At 50.4% G+C, this 18,376-nt stretch overlaps 1 protein-coding gene across 4 annotated transcripts in view; it reads right to left on the reverse strand.

The window, feature by feature from the left end:
• NUMBL (NUMB like, endocytic adaptor protein) overlaps positions 1-18,376 on the reverse strand; it is a 28,140-nt gene that overhangs the window by 5,572 nt on the left and 4,192 nt on the right. The window contains exons 3-8 of one of the 4 annotated variants that reach the window (XM_021094402.1): positions 16,559-16,698; positions 15,454-15,528; positions 15,290-15,364; positions 13,917-14,057; positions 7,844-8,033; positions 2,009-2,311 (exon numbers count right to left, since the gene is read on the reverse strand). In XM_021094402.1, the coding sequence (XP_020950061.1) occupies positions 2,009-2,311; positions 7,844-8,033; positions 13,917-14,057; positions 15,290-15,364; positions 15,454-15,528; positions 16,559-16,698 (924 nt within the window). Of the gene's footprint in view, positions 1-2,008; positions 2,315-7,843; positions 8,034-13,916; positions 14,058-15,289; positions 15,365-15,453; positions 15,529-16,558; positions 16,702-18,376 lie in introns of all 4 variants that reach the window. The other 3 variants (XM_005655856.3, XM_021094401.1, XM_021094400.1) reach the window with 3 other exon arrangements.

The raw sequence follows: 18,376 nt of genomic DNA on the forward strand, positions 1-18,376 counted from the left end.
CATGACATATGCCATCTCTCTTCTTTTCTTGGCCCACGGCAGACATTACTAATCAAACATAATGCTTTTTTTCCCATTCAACTCTTTGCTCACTTTACCCCTCACCTGGCCAGATGTCTGGCTCTACTGGCCAAATGCTAGATGAAAGGACTGGTCTTTGAATTCCATCTTCCCTCCAAGCAAAACTGGACATTTATACTGTCTCTCTCCTACCACCAGCATGGCAGACATTGCTAATCAGTAATGATGCATCACCTCTTGCCTCCTCACTATCCCTGAATGATGATGGGTGCTGCCTCTGTTCAGTCTTTTGTCCACAAGCAACACTGAGAATCTGTTGGATCCTGCTGAATTGCACAGGGATCTATATCTAGTCACTTACGATGGGACATGATGGAGGATAATGTGAGAAAAAAATATGTGTGTGTGTGTGTATAAATGACTGGGTCACTTTGCTGTACAGCAGACATTGACAGAACATTGTAAATCAACTATAATAGAAAAAATAAAAACCTTAAAAAAAAGGAGTTCCTGTTGTGGCACAGTGGAAATGAATCCAACTAGGAACCATGAGGTTGTGGGTTCGATCCCTGGCCTCGCTTAGGGGGTTAAGGATCCGGCATTGCCGTGAGCTATGGTGTAGGTTACAGACATGGATGGCTCGGATCTGGTGTTGCTGTGGCTGCGGTGTAGACCAGCAGCTGTAGCTCCAATTAGACCCCTAGCCTGGGAACCTCCATATGCCGCAAGTGCGGCCCTAAAAAGACCAAAAAAAAAAAAAAAAAAAAAACTTAAAAAAAGAATCTATTGAGTTCCCTGGTGATCCAGCATTGTCACTGCTTCTGGGACTCAGCTATAACACCCCCACTCTCTCCTTTCGCTTATTCACTGAAAAGTTTGCTAATTAATCATGTGGCATGCCACTTTCGCTCCTTTTTTCTGGCTCATGACGGACGCCATAAGGAGCTCATGTGTACCATCACTCTCTTCTCCCTGTCCTAGACAGGTTGTTAATCTATCATAATTCTTCCTTGCACTGAACCTGTATCCTTCACCTGGCCAGATCTCATGGCTGTGCTGGCCAAAGGCATGGAGGGAGCCTGTGGTGCCTCAGTCTCCTCCTGAGCAAAAACATGGCATCTAGGCAGCTTCTCACCTCTCCCTGGCCTGTGGAAGTTTTGCTAATCAATCGTGATGTATGCCATCTCTCTCAGTTCCCAACTACAGCCAACAGTACTGTCATGACTTGTACCACCTTTCTACCATTTCTTGCCTGGAGCAGACATTACTAACTGATCACAACTTAGACTTCCTCCCTCCTCTTCCAGGCTGGGGGCAGACACTGCTAATTGATCATGATGTGTTCTACCTCTCCTTTGCCCATGGCAGACAATGCTCATCAAACATGGTATGTACCACCTCTTTTTTTTTTTTTTTTTTCTTTTCACATGGCTACACCTGCAGCATATGGAAGTGCCCATGCTAAGGGCTGAATCAGAGCTGCAGCTGCTGGCCTACACCACAGCAATGCGGGATCCGAGCCACATCTACAACCTATACCACAGCTCACAGCAACACTTACAGCATGCTGGATCCTTAACCCACTGAGCAAGGCTAGGGATTTAACCTGAGTCCTCATGGATACTAGTCAAATTTGTTACCTCTGAACCACGACAGGTGGTTTTTTTGTTTGTTTTGCTTTTTAGGGCCACACCCAACGCATATGAAGGTTCCCAGGCTAGGGGTTGTATTGGAGCTACAGCTGCTGGTCTATGGCACAGCTACAGCAACACAAGATCCAAGCCTCATCTTCAACTTACACCATAGCTCACAGAAACGCTGGATCCTTAACCCACCGAGCAAAGCCAGGGATCGAACCCACAACCTCATGGTTCCTAGTCGGATTCGTTTCCACTGCACCACAACGGGAACTCCTCCCCCACCTCTTCTTTACCTCTCTTAAAAGAGATTCATCCCAATGTTCCCTCCCACTGAGTCCCAGGCTCACCTGTGCCCTTCACCTGGAAGTCAGTACGGCGCTGCAGCGTGGATGGCAGCTCATTCAGCCGGAGGCTCAGCTGTCGTTTGAAAGGCGAGTTCTTCTGGCTGAGTGCCGGGAACCCACGGAAGGAGCCCTGGCGAACCAGCTGCTCCAGGGGAGCGTGGCGCCGGGGGATGGCGGCTGCAGTGGTACCTGCGGCCACTGGGGTGCCTGCCTCACCCTTCTCGCCAGGGGATGTGGTGGCCGGTGTTGGGGACACGTGCCCAGGCTGGGCAGGGCCAGGAGCCACAGTTGGGGCAGCTGCTGCCTCTGCTGGAAACAAGGCGGGGACAGCTGGTTAGGTACCTCACTTTGGCATTGGAGGCCCCAGACCTCTTAACTCTTTTCCTTACCCATTGTGCCCTGCCCTCAAGGCAAGCTGGCCAGAGCCCTGAAGTGTCCCTCATCCCCACCCAAGCCAGGACCGCCTTCCCACAAGGCCTTTGGGGAGTCGTCACCCAACCTGACCCTCTGTGTGTCTCAAGCTTTCTGTCCCCATCCATCTTCTTGTGCTGATTTTGCTGTTGTTCCCTCCGAAACCTTCTGTCTCCCTTTCTTTTTGCTGGCTTTTTAACTTTTCGGCCAAACCCATGGCATACAGAAATTCCCAGGCCGGGGATCAAACCCACCACACTACAGCGGTGACATCGTCAGATCCTTATCTGCAAGGTCACCAGGGAATTCCGGATCCTTTGCTGATTAATTTAAGAAACACTTCTTTGGTGCAGGGCCAGTGTATCAGGCATCGTTCCAACTCTGTCAACACTCACAACCCCATGAGGTCGAGACCACCGCTATGCCCATTTTACAGATGTGGACCCTGAGGCCCAGCAGGTAGGTGCCTTGCCTGAGCCACACTGCCAGGAAGGGGCAGGCCGACGCCAGAGTCTGCACAACGACTGCGCTCTCCTGTCTCCGGCCTGGTCCCTGCACATCGTGCCGCCTTCCACGGTCATTCCACCCGCTCTGCTCACTGTCTCTGACCCCCACTAGTCCTCCCACCTCAGGAACCCCTCCTTTCCTCCAGTTGCTGCCCAGTGTTCTAGACTCAGCTTGGCACGTTTCTCCTCTGAGTTTTCCAGATTGTTTCGGCCCCGGAGCCTGGGCTCCCCCCCCCCGGGGCAGTCCTCTGTCCTCTTCGGGTACTTGGTCTCCCCACTTATCACAAGAAGTGTGCTTCTTCTTCTTTTTGTCTTTTTAGGACCGCACCCACAGCACATGGAGGTTCCCAGGCTAGGGATCGAATCAGAGCTGCAGCTGCCGGCCTACACCACAGCCACAGCAGTGCAGGATCCAAGCCGTGCCTGCGACCTACACCACAGCTCACAGCAACATCGGATCCTTAACCCACTGAGCAAGGCCAGAGATCAAACCCAGGTCCTCATGGATGCCAATAGGGTTCTTTGCCACTGAGCCACAACAAGGACTCCATGAGGTGGGCTTTTCAATGGCAGGGCCTCCCCACCCCTGCCAATACTCAAAACACTGCCATCCTCCAAGGAGCCGCAGTTAAACTTGAGCCCCAAGAGGACAGGGAGGTTGCTCAGCGCTTCTCGCATCTTCCACAAGGGGGCGCGACGAGACTCTGCCCCAGGCCAGGCAGGGCGGAGTAGGGGAGCGGGAGGGGGGTCACCCAGTGGAAACAGCCCTGGACAGGCTGGAACCCGGAAGCCACCTCTGTCCCCACCAGCTGGGGCGTCAGGAAGTCCCCTCCCCTGTCTGGGCTCCTGTTTCCCCAACTAAACCTGGAATAAACAGGCCTCCTCAGAGGACCAGTTGAGTCAGTGAATGTTGGATGCTCAGGAATTCGACAAAAGCTTGAGAAACAACTTGGTGGAAAGCTCCTAACTCCTAAACTGGAGAAAGCTCTTTCTGAAAGTGCGGGGCCTCGAGACCAGGAGTCAGTGCGCGAAGGGCAAAACGCTGATGTGTTCGGTAAATCGCGCTGCACTCTGTAAACTCGTTTTGTTGAGCAAGCTCTAAAGTGCTTTCTAAAATGCAAAGCAGGAGTTCCCATCGTGGTGCAGTGGAAACGGATCCAACTGGGAATCATGAGGTGGCAGGTTCGATCCCTAGCCTCGCTCAGGGATCCAGCGTTGCCCTGAGCTGTGGTGTATGTAGGTCGCAGATGTGGCTCGGATCCCGCATCACTGTGGCTGTGGTGTAGGCCGGTGGCTACAGCTTGGATTGGACCCCTAGCCTGGAAACCTCCATATGCCACAGGTGTGGCCCTGAAAAGACAAAAAATAAAATAAAAATACGAATAAAAAATGCAAAGTACCTGGAAATATAATATCCTCTGGAAACAGCAAAATCTTTTGCAAACTCTAAAGCATTTGATGTACTCTGTAAACTCTACTATCCTATACAAATAGTAAAGACTCATAATGTGACAGGATGTGTACTCTGCAGGTTCTTCTGCAAACAGTAAAACGTATCTTCGGGCCCTACGTTAACTACCCTGTGTAATCTGCTTTGTTGATGATAAAATCCTTTTTTTTCTTCTTCTTTTTTCTTTTTTGACTGCCCCAAGGAATATGGAGTTCCTGGGCTGGGGATCAGAAGCTCCTGCAGTCCTGACCTATGCCACTGTGGCAACGCTGGATCTTTAACCCACTGTGCTGGGCTGGGGATCGAACCTTCGTGCTAGCGCTCCAGAGACACCACCAATCCTGACGCACTGGAAGGGGAACTCCATGATAAAATTCTTTACAATTTGGAGTTCCCGTTGTGATGCAGTGGAAACGAATCCGACTAGGAGCCATGAGGTTGCAGGTTCGACCCCTGGCCTCCCTCAGTGGGTTAACGATACAGCATTGCCGTGAGCTGTGGTGTAGGTCGCAGACTTGGTTCAGATCCCAAGTGGCTGTGGCTGTGGCACAGGCCAGCAGATGTAGCTCCAATTGAACCCTTAGACTGGGAACTTCCATATGCCTCAGGAATGGCCCTATTAAAAAAAAATTATTTACAAATTCTAATAGATGATATAAATAGCAATTTAAAAAAAAACTGGGGAGGGACCACACCCTCAGCTTGCAGAAGTTTCTGGGTCTTGAACGGAACCAGCACCACAGCAGTGACCTGAGCCACTGCAGTGACAATGCTGGATCCTTAACCCGATGCACTGCAAGGAAACTACCCCCTCCCTTTTTTAAAACAGCAAAATATTTTTTCTTTTTTTTTTTTTTTTTTTTTTGTCTTTTGTCTTTTTGTCTTTTGTTGTTGTTGCTATTTCTTGGGCTGCTCCCGCGGCATATGGAGGGCGGCATATGGAGGTTCCCAGGCTAGGGGTTGAATCGGAGCTGTAGCCACTGGCCTACACCAGAGGCACAGCAACGCAGGATCCGAGCCGCGTCTGCAACCTACACCACAGGTCACGGCAACACCGGATCGTTAACCCACTGAGCAAGGGCAGGGACGAACCCGCAACCTCATGGTTCCTAGTCGGATTCGTTAACCACTGCGCCACGACGGGAACTCCAAAAAAACAGCAAAATATTTTCTAAGTTGTAAGGAACTATTTAAATTTGTCAAGAGGTTTGTAAATGGTGGTGTAATTTACAAAGAAAAACATAGGTTGTAAACTCTTAATATTCTACCAAGGGATAAATATTTGTTTTCCTAACGTTTTAGTTACAAATACTTTATTTTATTTTCATCTTTTTGTCTTTTAGGCTGCACCGGTGGCATATGGAGGTTCCCAGGCAAGGGGTCGAATCAGAGCTTTAGCCACCGGCCTATGCCACAGCCACAGCCACCCGGGATCTGAGCCGTGTTTGTGACCTACACCACAGCTCACGGCAACACCGGCGCCTTAACCCACTGAGCAAGGCCAGGGATCGAACCTTCATCCTCATGGATCCTAGTCAGATTCGTCAACTGCTGAGCCACGACGGGAACTCCATACAAATACTTTAAACTTGCAGAAAAGATGTAATCATGGAACAAGGAGTTCCCTGTCCTTTTAACCAGTGCGCTCCAGTGTTAACTTGTCACTGTTTTTGCTCTGTCTTTCCTTCCATAGTCTTTTTTCTGTATCATTTAAGAGTAAGTTGCATACAATAACCCAGACATAGAAGCAATCTAAATGTCCATTGACAGACGAATGGATAAAGAAGATGTGGTATATACATATATATACAATGGGATATTACTCAGCCATAAAAAGAATGAAATAATGCCTTTTGCAGCAACATGGATGGACTTAGAGATTATCATACTAGGTGAAGCAAATCAGAAAGAGAAAGACAAATAACATACAAAATCACTTATAAATGGAATCTAAAAAAAAAAAAAAAAAAATACAGAAGGTCCCTCGTGGCGCAGAGGTTAAGGATCTGGCATTACTGCTGTGGCACAGGTTTGATCCCTGGCCTGGGAACTTCCGCATGCCACGGGTGCAGCCAAAAAATATATACCTATAAAAATAAAGATACAAATGAATTTATTTACAAAACAAAAATAGACTCACAGGCAGAAAACAAACTCGTTACAGAAGGAGGAAGGGAGGGGAGGGATAAATTAGGAGTTTGAGACGGATGGATACACACTACTATATATAAAAGACAGGAGAGGAAAAGAAAGAGTAAGTTGCAGGCAGCTTACTCGACCCTAAAACTTTCAGCACGTACCTAAGAACAAGAACAATTTCTCCCTTGGGAAATTTAATGTGGATGTGATCCTATCAGCTAATCTACAGTCCATATTCCAACTTCTCCAACTGTCCGGCTCATGTCCTTTATGGATGTTCGGCTCTCTCTATATACATTTCTGTATACTCATATGTATAGTGCACACATATATTCCACATACATGTAATATATATCCATATATATATATATATATATATATAAAATATCCAGGATCCAATTCAGGATCACACGTTGCATTTATTAATATCTGTCAAATGGCTTCAGTCTCCTTTATCCTGGTTCTCAATGGTAAATTCTGTAAATTCTAAGCAGTGTTTTCCAAAAACCTAAAAACCGGAATCCACAGTAAAAAAAAAAAAAAAGAAAAGAAAATTGCATTTTCACTCAGCATATAACAGACCTATGGTGTTTTGTTTGTTTGTTTTTTAGGGCTGCACTGTGGCATATGGAAGTTCCCAGGCTAGGGGTGGAATTGGAGCTGCAGCTGCCAGCCTGCACCATGGCCAAAGCAACACCAAATCTGAGATGGGTCTGCGACCTACACCACAGCTCACCGCAACCCCAGATCCTTAACCCACTGAGCTCGGCCAGAGATCGATACTAGTCCGGTTTGTGACCACTAAGCCGCAATGGGAAATCCAGACTTATGTTTTTAAAATATTTGAGAACTTACAGACTATCTGCCTTTGACCTAGAAGGTTAGAGCTCACCAGGTATTTACCAAACTTTCATGGCAACCCAGAATATAAAATACTTTTACAGAGTAACCCATCACACACACACGTACCATTTAATTATACTTACCCTTATTACATTCAATTACTCTGGTATTTTCTATTCTTTCTAAAATGCAGCTACAACCCAGCAAGCTGACGTCACAAGCCAATAACAGATCTGGGTACTTGGTTTGAAAAGCCCGGGAACCTCCCTGGGTTAGCAGATAATAATGCGCTGGGTGAGCTTTGCCGCGATTTGTGGCCGACAGAATATTGCCCAAAGGACTCAAACCGAAGCATGGTTTATAAACCGTAACCAAACTTCGCGGTTGGTGCCTTGCTTTGCAAACTGTAGAGTCCCTGTACCTCTGCAGCTCTCCCTCCCCCGACCCCAAACCTGGATGCCTCGGCCCCACCCTCCGGGCAGCACCCACCTTTCTTCTTGTCGGGGGCCTCTCTCTCCGCGGGCCGCCCACCCCCAGACAGGCGGAAGGAGCCCTCGCGGGCGAAGCTGGTGCGGCTGGCATCGAAGGCCGCCGTGACCCCGCACTCCTTCTCCCGCCGCTGTTTCCGCTCCAGGCAGGCGGCAAAAGCGCAGCCCACCGCGTGGCTCAGCCGCTCGCCCTGTGGGAAGAGGTTGGGGCTGGCTTAGCGACGCTGTGCGGGGCAGACAGATGCCAGGATCCCGGGTTCCAGCTGCCGCGTAACCCCGGATGAGTCCCTTCACCTCTTAGGGCCTCCGTGCACATCTGCACCCCGAGGGACAAAAGCCAGAGACAAGAGTGTAATACCGGACGGCTCCATTTATGAGTTTCAGAACTGAGCAAAATTAATCAATGGTGAAAAAAATGGCGGAATCAGACAACAGAGTCCTGCTGTACAGCACAGGGAACTCTATGCCATCACTCGTGATGGAACACGATGGAAGATAGTATCAGACAAAGAATGCATGTATATATATATACGACTGGGTCACTTTCTGTACAGCAGAAATTGATGGAACATTGTAAATCAATTAGACTTTAATTAAAAAAAAAAAAAGCCAGAACGGGTTGTTTCTTACACCACGGGGGGGGGGGGGGAGGGGATTGACTGGGAAGGAGCATGAAGAGGGGGGACAGTCTGGGTGGTGGGAACATTCTAGATCATGATGGGGGGGTTGGGTTATATTGGTGTATACAGTTGTCAAAACCCAGCAAATGTATACTTAAGGTTTGTGATCAGCATGTATTGCATTTCAAAAGAAAAAGAGCTGAGGAGTGTGCACTGCCCCCTCCCCCCATCGTGGTGCAGTGGAAACAAATCCGACTAGGAACCATGAGGTTGCAGCTTCCATCCTGGCCTTGCTCAGTGGGTTAAGGATCTGGCGTTGCTGTGGCTGTGGTGAAGGCCGGCAGCTGTAGCTGTGATTAGACCCCCAGCCTGGGAACCTCCATATGCATCGGGTGTGGTCCTAAAAAGAAATAAAAAAAAGGGAGTTCCCGTCGTGGCGCAGTGGTTAACGAATCCAACTAGGAACCATGAGGTTGCGGGTTCGGTCCCTGCCCTTGCTCAGTGGGTTAATGATCCAGCGTTGCCGTGAGCTGTGGTGTAGGTTGCAGACGTGGCTCGGATCCCGAGTTGCTGTGGCTCTGGCGTAGGCCAGTGGCTACAGCTCCGATTCGACCCCTAGCCTGGGAACCTCCATATGCCGCGGGACGGCCCAAGAAATAGGAAAAAGACCAAAAAAAAAAAAAAGAAAGAAAAAAAGGAGCTGGAAATAAATATGAATTCTCCTTAATGGTATGCATGCTCAAGTGTCTGGGGTAAGTTGGTTTTTTGTTTGTTTGTTTGTTTTTTGTCTTTTTAGGGCCGCACCTGTGGCATGAGGTTCCCAGGCTAGGGGACCAATCAGAGCTAGTGCTGCCAGCCTACGTCACAGCCATGCGGGATCCGAGCCACGTCTGCGACCTACACCACAGCTCACAGCAACGCCGGATCCTTAACCCACTGAGTGAGACCAGGTATTGAACCCAAAACCTCATGGCTCCTAGTCGGATTCATTTCTCTTGTGACACGACAGGAACTCCTCCAAAACATTTTCTAGTAGTGTTGGGGGTTTAAACTACAAATCTTCAAGCCTACTTGACAGGGTCCAAGGCCAGATAGCCTGGGATTGAGGCTGTTTTCCCAGTTCTCAACTGCTGAATCTCAAGAAAATCACTTCTCAGTGCCTGAGCCTCCTCATCTGTAAAAGGAGACCTCTGACAGCACCTGCTTCACAGGACTGTTGCAAGAATCAGGTGAACAGTGGGTCAAAGGATCTGGCATTACGGCAGCTACGGCACAGGTCACAGCTATGGCTTGCATTCAAGCCCTAACTCTGGAACTTCCATATGCTGAGGGTTTGGCTTTAAAAAAAAAATAATGGGAAGTTCCTGTGGTGGTTAACAAATCCAACTAGGAACCATGAGGTTGCCGGTTCAATCCCTGCCCTTGCTCAGTGGGTTAAGGATCCGGCGTTGCCGTGAGCTGTGGTGTAGGTTGCAGACGTGGCTCGGATCCCGAGTTGCTGTGGCTCTGGCGTAGGCCGGTGGCTACAGCTCCGATTTGACCCCTAGCCTGGGAACCTCCATATGCCGCGAGAGCGGCCCAAGAAATGGCAAAAAGACAAAAATAAATAAATAAATAATAAAAAATAAAAATTTAATTAAAAAAATAATGGGGGAAAAGTTTTGTAAATCATATAACTGATAAGAATCTGGTATCCAGGATATATAAAGAGCCCTTACAACTCAACAATATATATATATGTTTTCTTTTTAAGGCCACACCTGCGGCATATGGAAGTTCCAGACTAGAGGTCGAATCAGAGCTTCAGCTGCTGGCCTCTGCCACAGCCACAGCAATGCCAGATCCGAGATGCATCTGTGACCTACACCACCGCTTGAGACATAGGCGGATCCTTAACCCACCGAGCAAGGCAAGGGACTGAACCCACATCCTCACTGATACTAGTCAGGTTCTTAACATGCTGAGCCACAACGGGAACTCTGAACTTCGTAACAAAGAGACAAACAACCTAATTAAAAATCAGTAAAGGATTTGAATAGATATTTCTCTGAAAAAGATATACAAATGGCCACTAAGCACATGAAAGGATGTTCAATGACTGAATGCCACAGGTGCGGCCAAAAAACCCCGCAAACAAACAAAAAACACACAATGAGATACCACTTCATTCGTATAGAACAGCTATAATAATAGTATTTTAAAAGTGTTGGCAAAAATGTGGAGAGATTGGGACCTCATACATTGCCAGTGGGAATGTAAAATGGTGGAAAACAATTTGGAAATGACTCCAAAAAATTAAACAGGAGTTCCCGTCGTGGCTAAGCAGAAAAGAATCTGACTAGCATCCATGAGGACGCAGGTTGGATCCCTAGCCTCGCTCAGTGGCTTAAGGATCTGGCGTTGCCATAAGCTGTGGTGTAGGTCGCAGACAAGGCTCGGATCCTGCATTAGCGTGGCTATGGTATAGACCAGCAGCTCCAGCTCCAGCTCGACCCCTAGCCTGGGAATCTCCATGTGCTGCAGGTGTGGCCCTAAAGAAAAAAAAAATCAAAACATAAATTTACTATAGGACCCAGCAGTTCTACTCCGAGGTTTATAACCAGAGCAATTAAAAACAGAGAGTCAAACAAATGTGTGCATGCAAATATCCACAGAAGTACTATTCACAATAGAAGAAAGAAAAAAGCCAGAGCTTGGACATGGGAAGGATTTCGGCCATGGTCACACTGTACTCGGAGGAGACGGCCCCGCGCTCTCCTTGCTCTGATTTGCATCCCCAAATAGTCTTCAAATGACAGCAGCTGTTCCTATTTACTGAACACTGATTACAGGACACAGTTTCGAACTTTCCGTGTGTAACTGAAATGGGTGCTTCCGTGGGAGCAGCCTCGGCTATTACCCCCATTTCACGCAGGAGGAAACTGAGTCCCAGCGAGGAGAAGCCACTTGTGCTTAAGGTCACACGGCCGGCTGATTCGACACCAAATCCACACCAACCAAGAGGCAGTGTATTTTCCAAAAACAGCCGCAACAAATGTCTGACCCCACGTGATTTTCCAGAACTCTGTCACTCCCCTATCGGAGGTGGAGTCTTTGTTCTCTTCCCTTGGCCTGGGAGGACCTCTGCCTGGGCAGAAGAAGCCACAGAAGCACTGGCTGTATGGCTTCCAAGGCCAAGTCCAAAACGGCAACACACAGCCTCATGGCTCATTCTCCTCTGCCCCCACCCCCATGTGAAGAAGTGGGGGGTACTGACTAGTTTGGGGAGCTCAGAGCTATGTGGAGTTGGGATATCTGAAAATGAAGGAAAAGATGGCAAGTCTCTGAATGGAGACAGGTGTTGTTTCACTTTTCCAGGATCCATTCCTCTGCTTTTTTTTTTTTTTTTTTCCCCTTTTTCAGCTGCCCCAGACCAGGAATCAGATCTGAGCCACAGTTGCAACCTACACCACAGCTGCAGCAGCGTCAGAACCTTTAACCCACAGTGCTGGGCATGGGATGGAACCTGTGTCCCGGCACTGCAGAGACACCAGCAATCCCGTTGCACCACAGGGGGTACTCCCATCCCTCCTGCTTTTTAACAGCGCCCCCAAGTCCTTTCTAATTTCCCTGCGATGGACCAATCGAATTGGGTGCTCAACACTAGATCAATCGATCTGGGTGCTCCATTATCCTCACAGGCAGACAGCGGCCTGCTAGGTGGATCCCATGCCTCCTCTTTAGCATTCGAACCCAGAGATGGATTCATCTCTGCCATGGCGCCCTAAAGGAACAGTCCCCTGGTGCTGCTTGAGGGACTCTGCTGGGGGCAGGAAGTTCTATGACTGGACCCGGGCTGCTCTGCTCTCTGCTCTTTCTGACGCTTACTGCTCCAGTTGCCCTTGGATTGTGTGTGATTCCTCATATCCTTTCCATCATTTCATGTACGTTAGCTAGATTAGTTTCTGTTGCCAGCAACCAATGTAGGGGGCTGAGACTGTAGCTTCCTACTAAGTTGGGAAGGGTCTGAGATCAGAGTCCAGGAGACAGGGCAGAATAAAGACTGTCTTTTCCACCATCTTTGACAGCTGGGGATATCTGTGTAACCAGGTTCTGACCAAAAGGATGTAACCTATTGGTTCTGACCAAGAGGAAGTGGCTCGCTCCTCCCAAAAAGCAGGGCGCGTGCACCTTTTCCTGGCCCCGTCCTTTATGTGGTTGGGATGAAGATGCGAAGGCTGGAGCAAGCACATTCATCTTGGATCATGGCATGGAAGCCACATTCCACTGTAGCAACAAGATAAAAGCAGCCATGGCCGGAGTTCCCGTGGTGGCGCAGTGGTTAACGAATCCGACTAGGAACCATGAGGTTGCGGGTTCGGTCCCTGCCCTTGCTCAGTGGGTTAACGATCCAGCGTTGCCGTGACCTGTGGAGTAGGTTGCAGACGCGGCTCGGATCCCGAGTTGCTGTGGCTCTGGTGTAGGCTGGTGGCTACAGCTCCGATTCGACCCCTAGCCTGGGAACCTCCATATGCCGCAGGAGCGGCCCAAAGAAATAGCAAAACAAACAAACAAAAGCAGCCATGGCCCTTGAGTGCAGAGCAATGCTGTGCTGCCTATCTAGAAATGTGTTTCACATGAAACAGACACAAACTTCTATTTCACAGAAATCACTGGTATCTGGGGGTTTTCTCTCACAAGCCTCAGAATCCTGTGAGAATGCTTCTCAGAAAACAGTCCATTTGTCGCTTTCATCAGATTCTCAGAGGGGACCTTGATCCTCCCCCACAAGTATAAAGAACCACAGGCACAAAGAATTGAGGCTACAGGAAGGGTGAGTACCCTGGGGGGTATTATTTCAGAAGGGCCTGAGGGGGCTGTTGCGGGCAGGAAACCACAACGTGACTTGGGTGGGGTTTAAAAATGTGCAAAAGCTGGAGTTCCCACTGCAGCTCAATAGGATCAGCAGCGTCTCTGCAGTGCCACGATGAAGGGTCAATCCCCAGCCCTGCACAGTGGCTTAAAGGATCTGGTGCTGCTGCAGCTGCAGCATAGGTCGCACCTGCGGCTTGGATCTGATCCCTGGCCCAGGAACCCCACACGCCGCAGGGCGGCCAAGAAAGAAAAACAAGCAAAGGTTCATGGAGCTGTGCCCAGGCCATCTGTGCAAGTTACTGTACGCATATGATCCTCCATGAGAAGTTAGAGAAACATGAAGGGCTATTGATAGTGAGAAGGAGGAGAACTAATGCTTTCCTGAGTGTTTTCTGTGCCAGGCATCGTTCCAAACACTCTGTACTAATCTCTCAAGTCTTAACAACAATCTTCTAAGTGAGGGGCTCTGAGGGCACCCCCTTTTCCAGACCACCGACAGGAGTGACTTGGCTGACTCCACAAAGCTGCCTGGCGGTGTGGGTGGAACACCAGGACATGAGAGAGAAGAGTCAGCGGGCTTTGGGCTTTGCTGATACTCACAGAGTCCTTGAGCGCCAGGAAACAGTGGCAGATCCAGCGGCGGGTGGTGCCATCGCGGCAGATGTAGGAGAAAGCCTTGTCCAGGTTGCGGTCAGGGGCACAAAAGGAGACCTTTTCGATGGTCTGGTCTACCAGCAGGTCCTGGGAGGGGCCGGGGAGCCCAGGGAAGGCATGTGAACCTTTCTTCGTGTATTCATTCAACACCCCCCTAGGGTCTGTTCTATATCCTGTCCTGAACCGGGTGGGGACACTGCACTTGGTGAAACCGCTTATGGGCCCTGCTCCCATGCAGCTCCCGGTTTAGGGCAGGAAGCAGACCCACCACCAGATGGAGACAGGCCAGAGTCACAGCCGGGCTGTAATGAGGGCGGCAAAGGCAGAGGGGTCAGGGCTGGGAGCGGGAGGCACAAAGGCCTTCAGGAGCCAGCGGAGGTGCCTGACCCAAGTTGCTGGGGTTGTCAGGGAAAGCTTCTGGGAGGAGGTGTTAACAAGGCGCCAATCCTGTTCAGTCATTAACCTAAGTGTCATCACGTGCTGGCTGCCTCCTTGGCAAGGCTCTGTGGCCAGGAGTTCGATGCCCAGCAGATACCCAGACCCTGGCCCATGGAGCTCCCATCTGGCCGGGTAGACAGCACATGAGCACACGGCAGCTAACGTTCATTAACCGGAACACCTCTGCTGGATCATACATAGTTTTAAACTATTTGCATATACTTCCCTTTTTTTTTTTTGCAAGAAATTTTATTCATTTCTTTTTCTTTTCAGGGCCACACCTTCAGCACATGGAAGTTTCCGAGCTAGGGGTCAAATCGGAGCTGCCGCTGCCGGCCTATGCCATAGCCATATCAACTCAGGATCCGAGCCGCCTTTGCAACCTACACCACAGCTCACAGCAATGCCAGCTTCTGAGCGAGACCAGAGATCGAACCCGCATCCTCATGGATACTAGTCAGGTTCTTAACCTGCTGAGCCACAATGGGAACTCCCTCCGTACACTTGCTCATTTATTCGTAGGGTCCATTTTTATCCCCACTTTACAAATGAGGCAAGTGAAGGACGAAAAGGTTAAATCACATACCCCACTCCACCCCACTGCCCAGGGTCACCCAGCCAGTTAAGTAGGGGAGCTGGGATCTGAGCTGCTCTGCAGTCTGAGCTCTCACCCACTATCCACGCCAGTTCACAAACAGCCATGGGACGCAATTCTGAACTATGACCATGAGATGCACCAAGATGTCACAGGAGCACACAGCTTAGTTTAGAAGGTCCCCAAGGGAGGGACATCCTGTTGGGTGGGAAGGCATCCCTGGACCCATTGCAGGGTTGGAAGAGGGGCCCACTAGTGGCCACTCCCAGGCCCACGGGCCTCCTACCTTAGTCTTGTCATCCACCACCCGGAGCCCATCGGCTGACACCCACAGGACAGACTTCACAGACTTCCGGCCCATCTGGAGTGGAGGAGGAGGACAGAGGGCGTGGTCAGGGCCGCCTCTTCCACTCTGACCTTGACCCCTCCCTGTTCCAGCCCCTCACTCACCGCCTTTAGCTTCTTCACAGCATCTTCACACACGTGCATCCCCCGGGACTCCTCCACCTCCACGTGGCCCAGGTACTTGGTGGGGAGAGAACAGGGGGACATGGAATGAGCCAAATAATCAATAACTGCTAGTGTTCATTGAGCACCTGAGACACATCAATGTCCTAAGCATATTGTATGTATTAATTCATTTACTCTGCACCCCAACACGGCAAGGTGGGTACCCCATTCATGTCCCAGAGATACAGAGGAGAAAACTGAAGCACGGCAGGTAGTGGGGATTCCTACCCTGCCTCTATCCCCGAGCTTTCTTAACACATCACTGGTGTCCTTTTGACCGCCAGCGTCTGTGCTGGCCTCACTCAATGACTGATGGGACCTGGGCTACACGTGCCCCAGCTCCCTCACCCCGTCGGGGGTGTGGGGTGGCTTTCCTTTCCAGAGTTCTCTAGTGGCATCAAGCTCAGCTGCCCACAGGTACAGTTTAGTAACACACCCTTTATGGGCCGCCTTCCCTTGCTCACTCCCACCAGCATCTCCTGCACCTCCCAATGGATCCCTCGCACTCCAGGTCTGCTTCTGGGGGAAGGGAAAATAAGGCGGTGAAGAGGGGGGCTGTGACCTCCCTCTGTCCTCACCCAGCCAGGAAGGCACCCGGTGAGAATATGAGCCTGAATCCCGCTGTCTCCCTTACAATAGTTCAGTGTGCGTTGTAAAGGGTCACTGTGGTGGTCTAAACTAGAAAGTTCTCAACAGTAGAGGGCTTTACCAATGTTACAGAATTTCTGAGACCCTCCGGTGCCCCCCTGGAAACTATGAGCTCCATAGAACAGTGCGACTCCAGGCGGGTCGCGCCCGCCCCGCCCCCGCGCAACGCCAGGTAATATTTTCCAGGCACAAGAGAATGTGTCTGCGTTTCTAATCCCTACTTTGAAGGACCCAGGCCGTGGGGTCCTGCTTTTGCAAGATCCACGGTTCTTTGGGGACGTGAAGCCTCTTCCATACCGGTCTGGGTCTCCGCCTCTGCATGGGCACCGGAGGCGCATGCGCACAGAGATCAGCGTGCCCTTGTCTGCAGCCCCGCCCACTCGCCCCGCCCACTCACCCTGACCGGGAAGCTGCACGTGCCCTTGCGCACCGCGTCCTCGTCTGCCTGCCACTGGTGTGGGCGCGATGCCTCCGGCACGTAGGCTGGCTTCCGCCGCCGCAGGCTCTGCCGAAGCTTGTTCATAGTGCCCGCCTCGTCTGCTGACACAGGATGGGGTGCAGGTCAAGGGCGAGGGTCAAAGGTATGGGGCCCAAGGTGGGGGAAACGGTGCTCAGGGAGCATGGGGTCGGCTAACATAGCTGTAAGGTTACAGGGTCGCTGGGGCAGGGGACACGACCTGCTGGGGACATGGACCAGCAGCCGTCAGGGGACACTGGGAAAGGGGGCAGTCAAGTGGAGAGTCTGGAAGTGGGGACTTAGAAGACTGGGTCTGAGGGGCTTGGAGCTCTGGGATGGGGGTTGTGGGTCACAGCTTTTAGGGGTCTGAAAATTGGGGACATGGAGCTGCAAAGTAATGGGAAATTGGGAGTTCCCTGGTGGTTCAGGGGTTTTAATTAAAACAAATAATAAAGTATGGAGTTCTCTTGTGGTGCATTGGGTTAAGAATTTGGCATTGTTAGAGTTCCCATCGTGGCTCAGTGGTTAACAAACCCGACTAGCATCCATGAGGATGAGGGTTCGATCCCTGGCCTTGCTCAGTGGGTTAAGGAACCAGCGTCGTCTTGAGCTGTGGTGTAGGTTGCAGACACGGCTCGGATGTGGCATGGCTGTGGCTATGATGTAGGCCGGTGGCTGTAGCTCTGATTCGACCCCTAGCCTGGGAACCTCCATATGCTGTGGGTGGGGCCCTAAAAGGCAAAAAAAAAAAAAAAAAGTGTGGTTGTTGCCTGTGGGTGTAGATCCCTGAAGAGTATGCACGTGTGCAAGTGGTGGTAGGTGTGTCAGGGAATGTTGCCTGTGAGGATGGGTGTGTGTTTGAAGGTGGTGCTTTGGAAAGGGTGTATCTGTGGCTGTCATCTTTGAAGCTGTGTGTCTGTGTGAGGATGTGGCTGTTGTCTTTGATGGCTGTTGGCTGTGACAGTGTGTGTCTGTGAGAGTTGTGAAACACCATGTCTGCCCAAGAGTGCAGCTGTTGGTGGTAAGGCTGTGTGTCTGTGGCTGTTGTCGGTGAGGGTGCGTCTGGGTCAGACCATGTGGCAGTTGTCGTAGACTGTGTGGGTCTGTGAGTGTTGTTCTAGGGATGTGTCTGTATACAGCCATGTGTCTGTGAGGGTGTATATGCAAGGTGGTTGTCTTCGAGACTCTGTTCGTGTCATTTGTGAGGTGTGAGAATATGGCTGTTGTCTATGTCTAGAGGGCTGAGGTTTTTTTCTTTGTTTGTTTGTTTTTGTTTTTGTTTTGTCTTTGAGGGCCACACCCAGGGTATATGGAGTTCTCAGGCTAGGGGTCTAATCGGAGCTATAGCTGCCGGCCTACACTACAGCCACAGCAAGGCAGGATCTGAGCCGCGTCGGAGACCTACACCACAGCTCACGGCAATGCCGGATCCGGATACTTAACACCGAGAGAGGCCAGGGATCAAACCCGAGTCCTCATGGATACTAGTTGGGTTCATTACTGCTGAGCCACAGCAGGAACTCCCATAGCAGGCTGGGTATTATTGTGAGACTGTGTCTGTATGCAAAAGTGTAGCTCTTTGTGAAGGCGCGAGCACACAGGTGCTGTCTCTGTGGCTGTGGCCTGTAAAGTGTGGGTCTGCATGCGTTGTCTGGGAGGATGTACAAAAGTGCCCCCCTTGAGGGTCCCCGAGCCTGTGAGTTGGAGCCGAGTGTCTGTACTGAGTGTCCATGGTTGCCTGTGAAGGGAGTCTGGGTG

Source organism: Sus scrofa, chromosome 6 (assembly GCF_000003025.6).
Source record: "Sus scrofa isolate TJ Tabasco breed Duroc chromosome 6, Sscrofa11.1, whole genome shotgun sequence".
NCBI classification, from domain to species: domain Eukaryota; kingdom Metazoa; phylum Chordata; class Mammalia; order Artiodactyla; family Suidae; genus Sus; species Sus scrofa.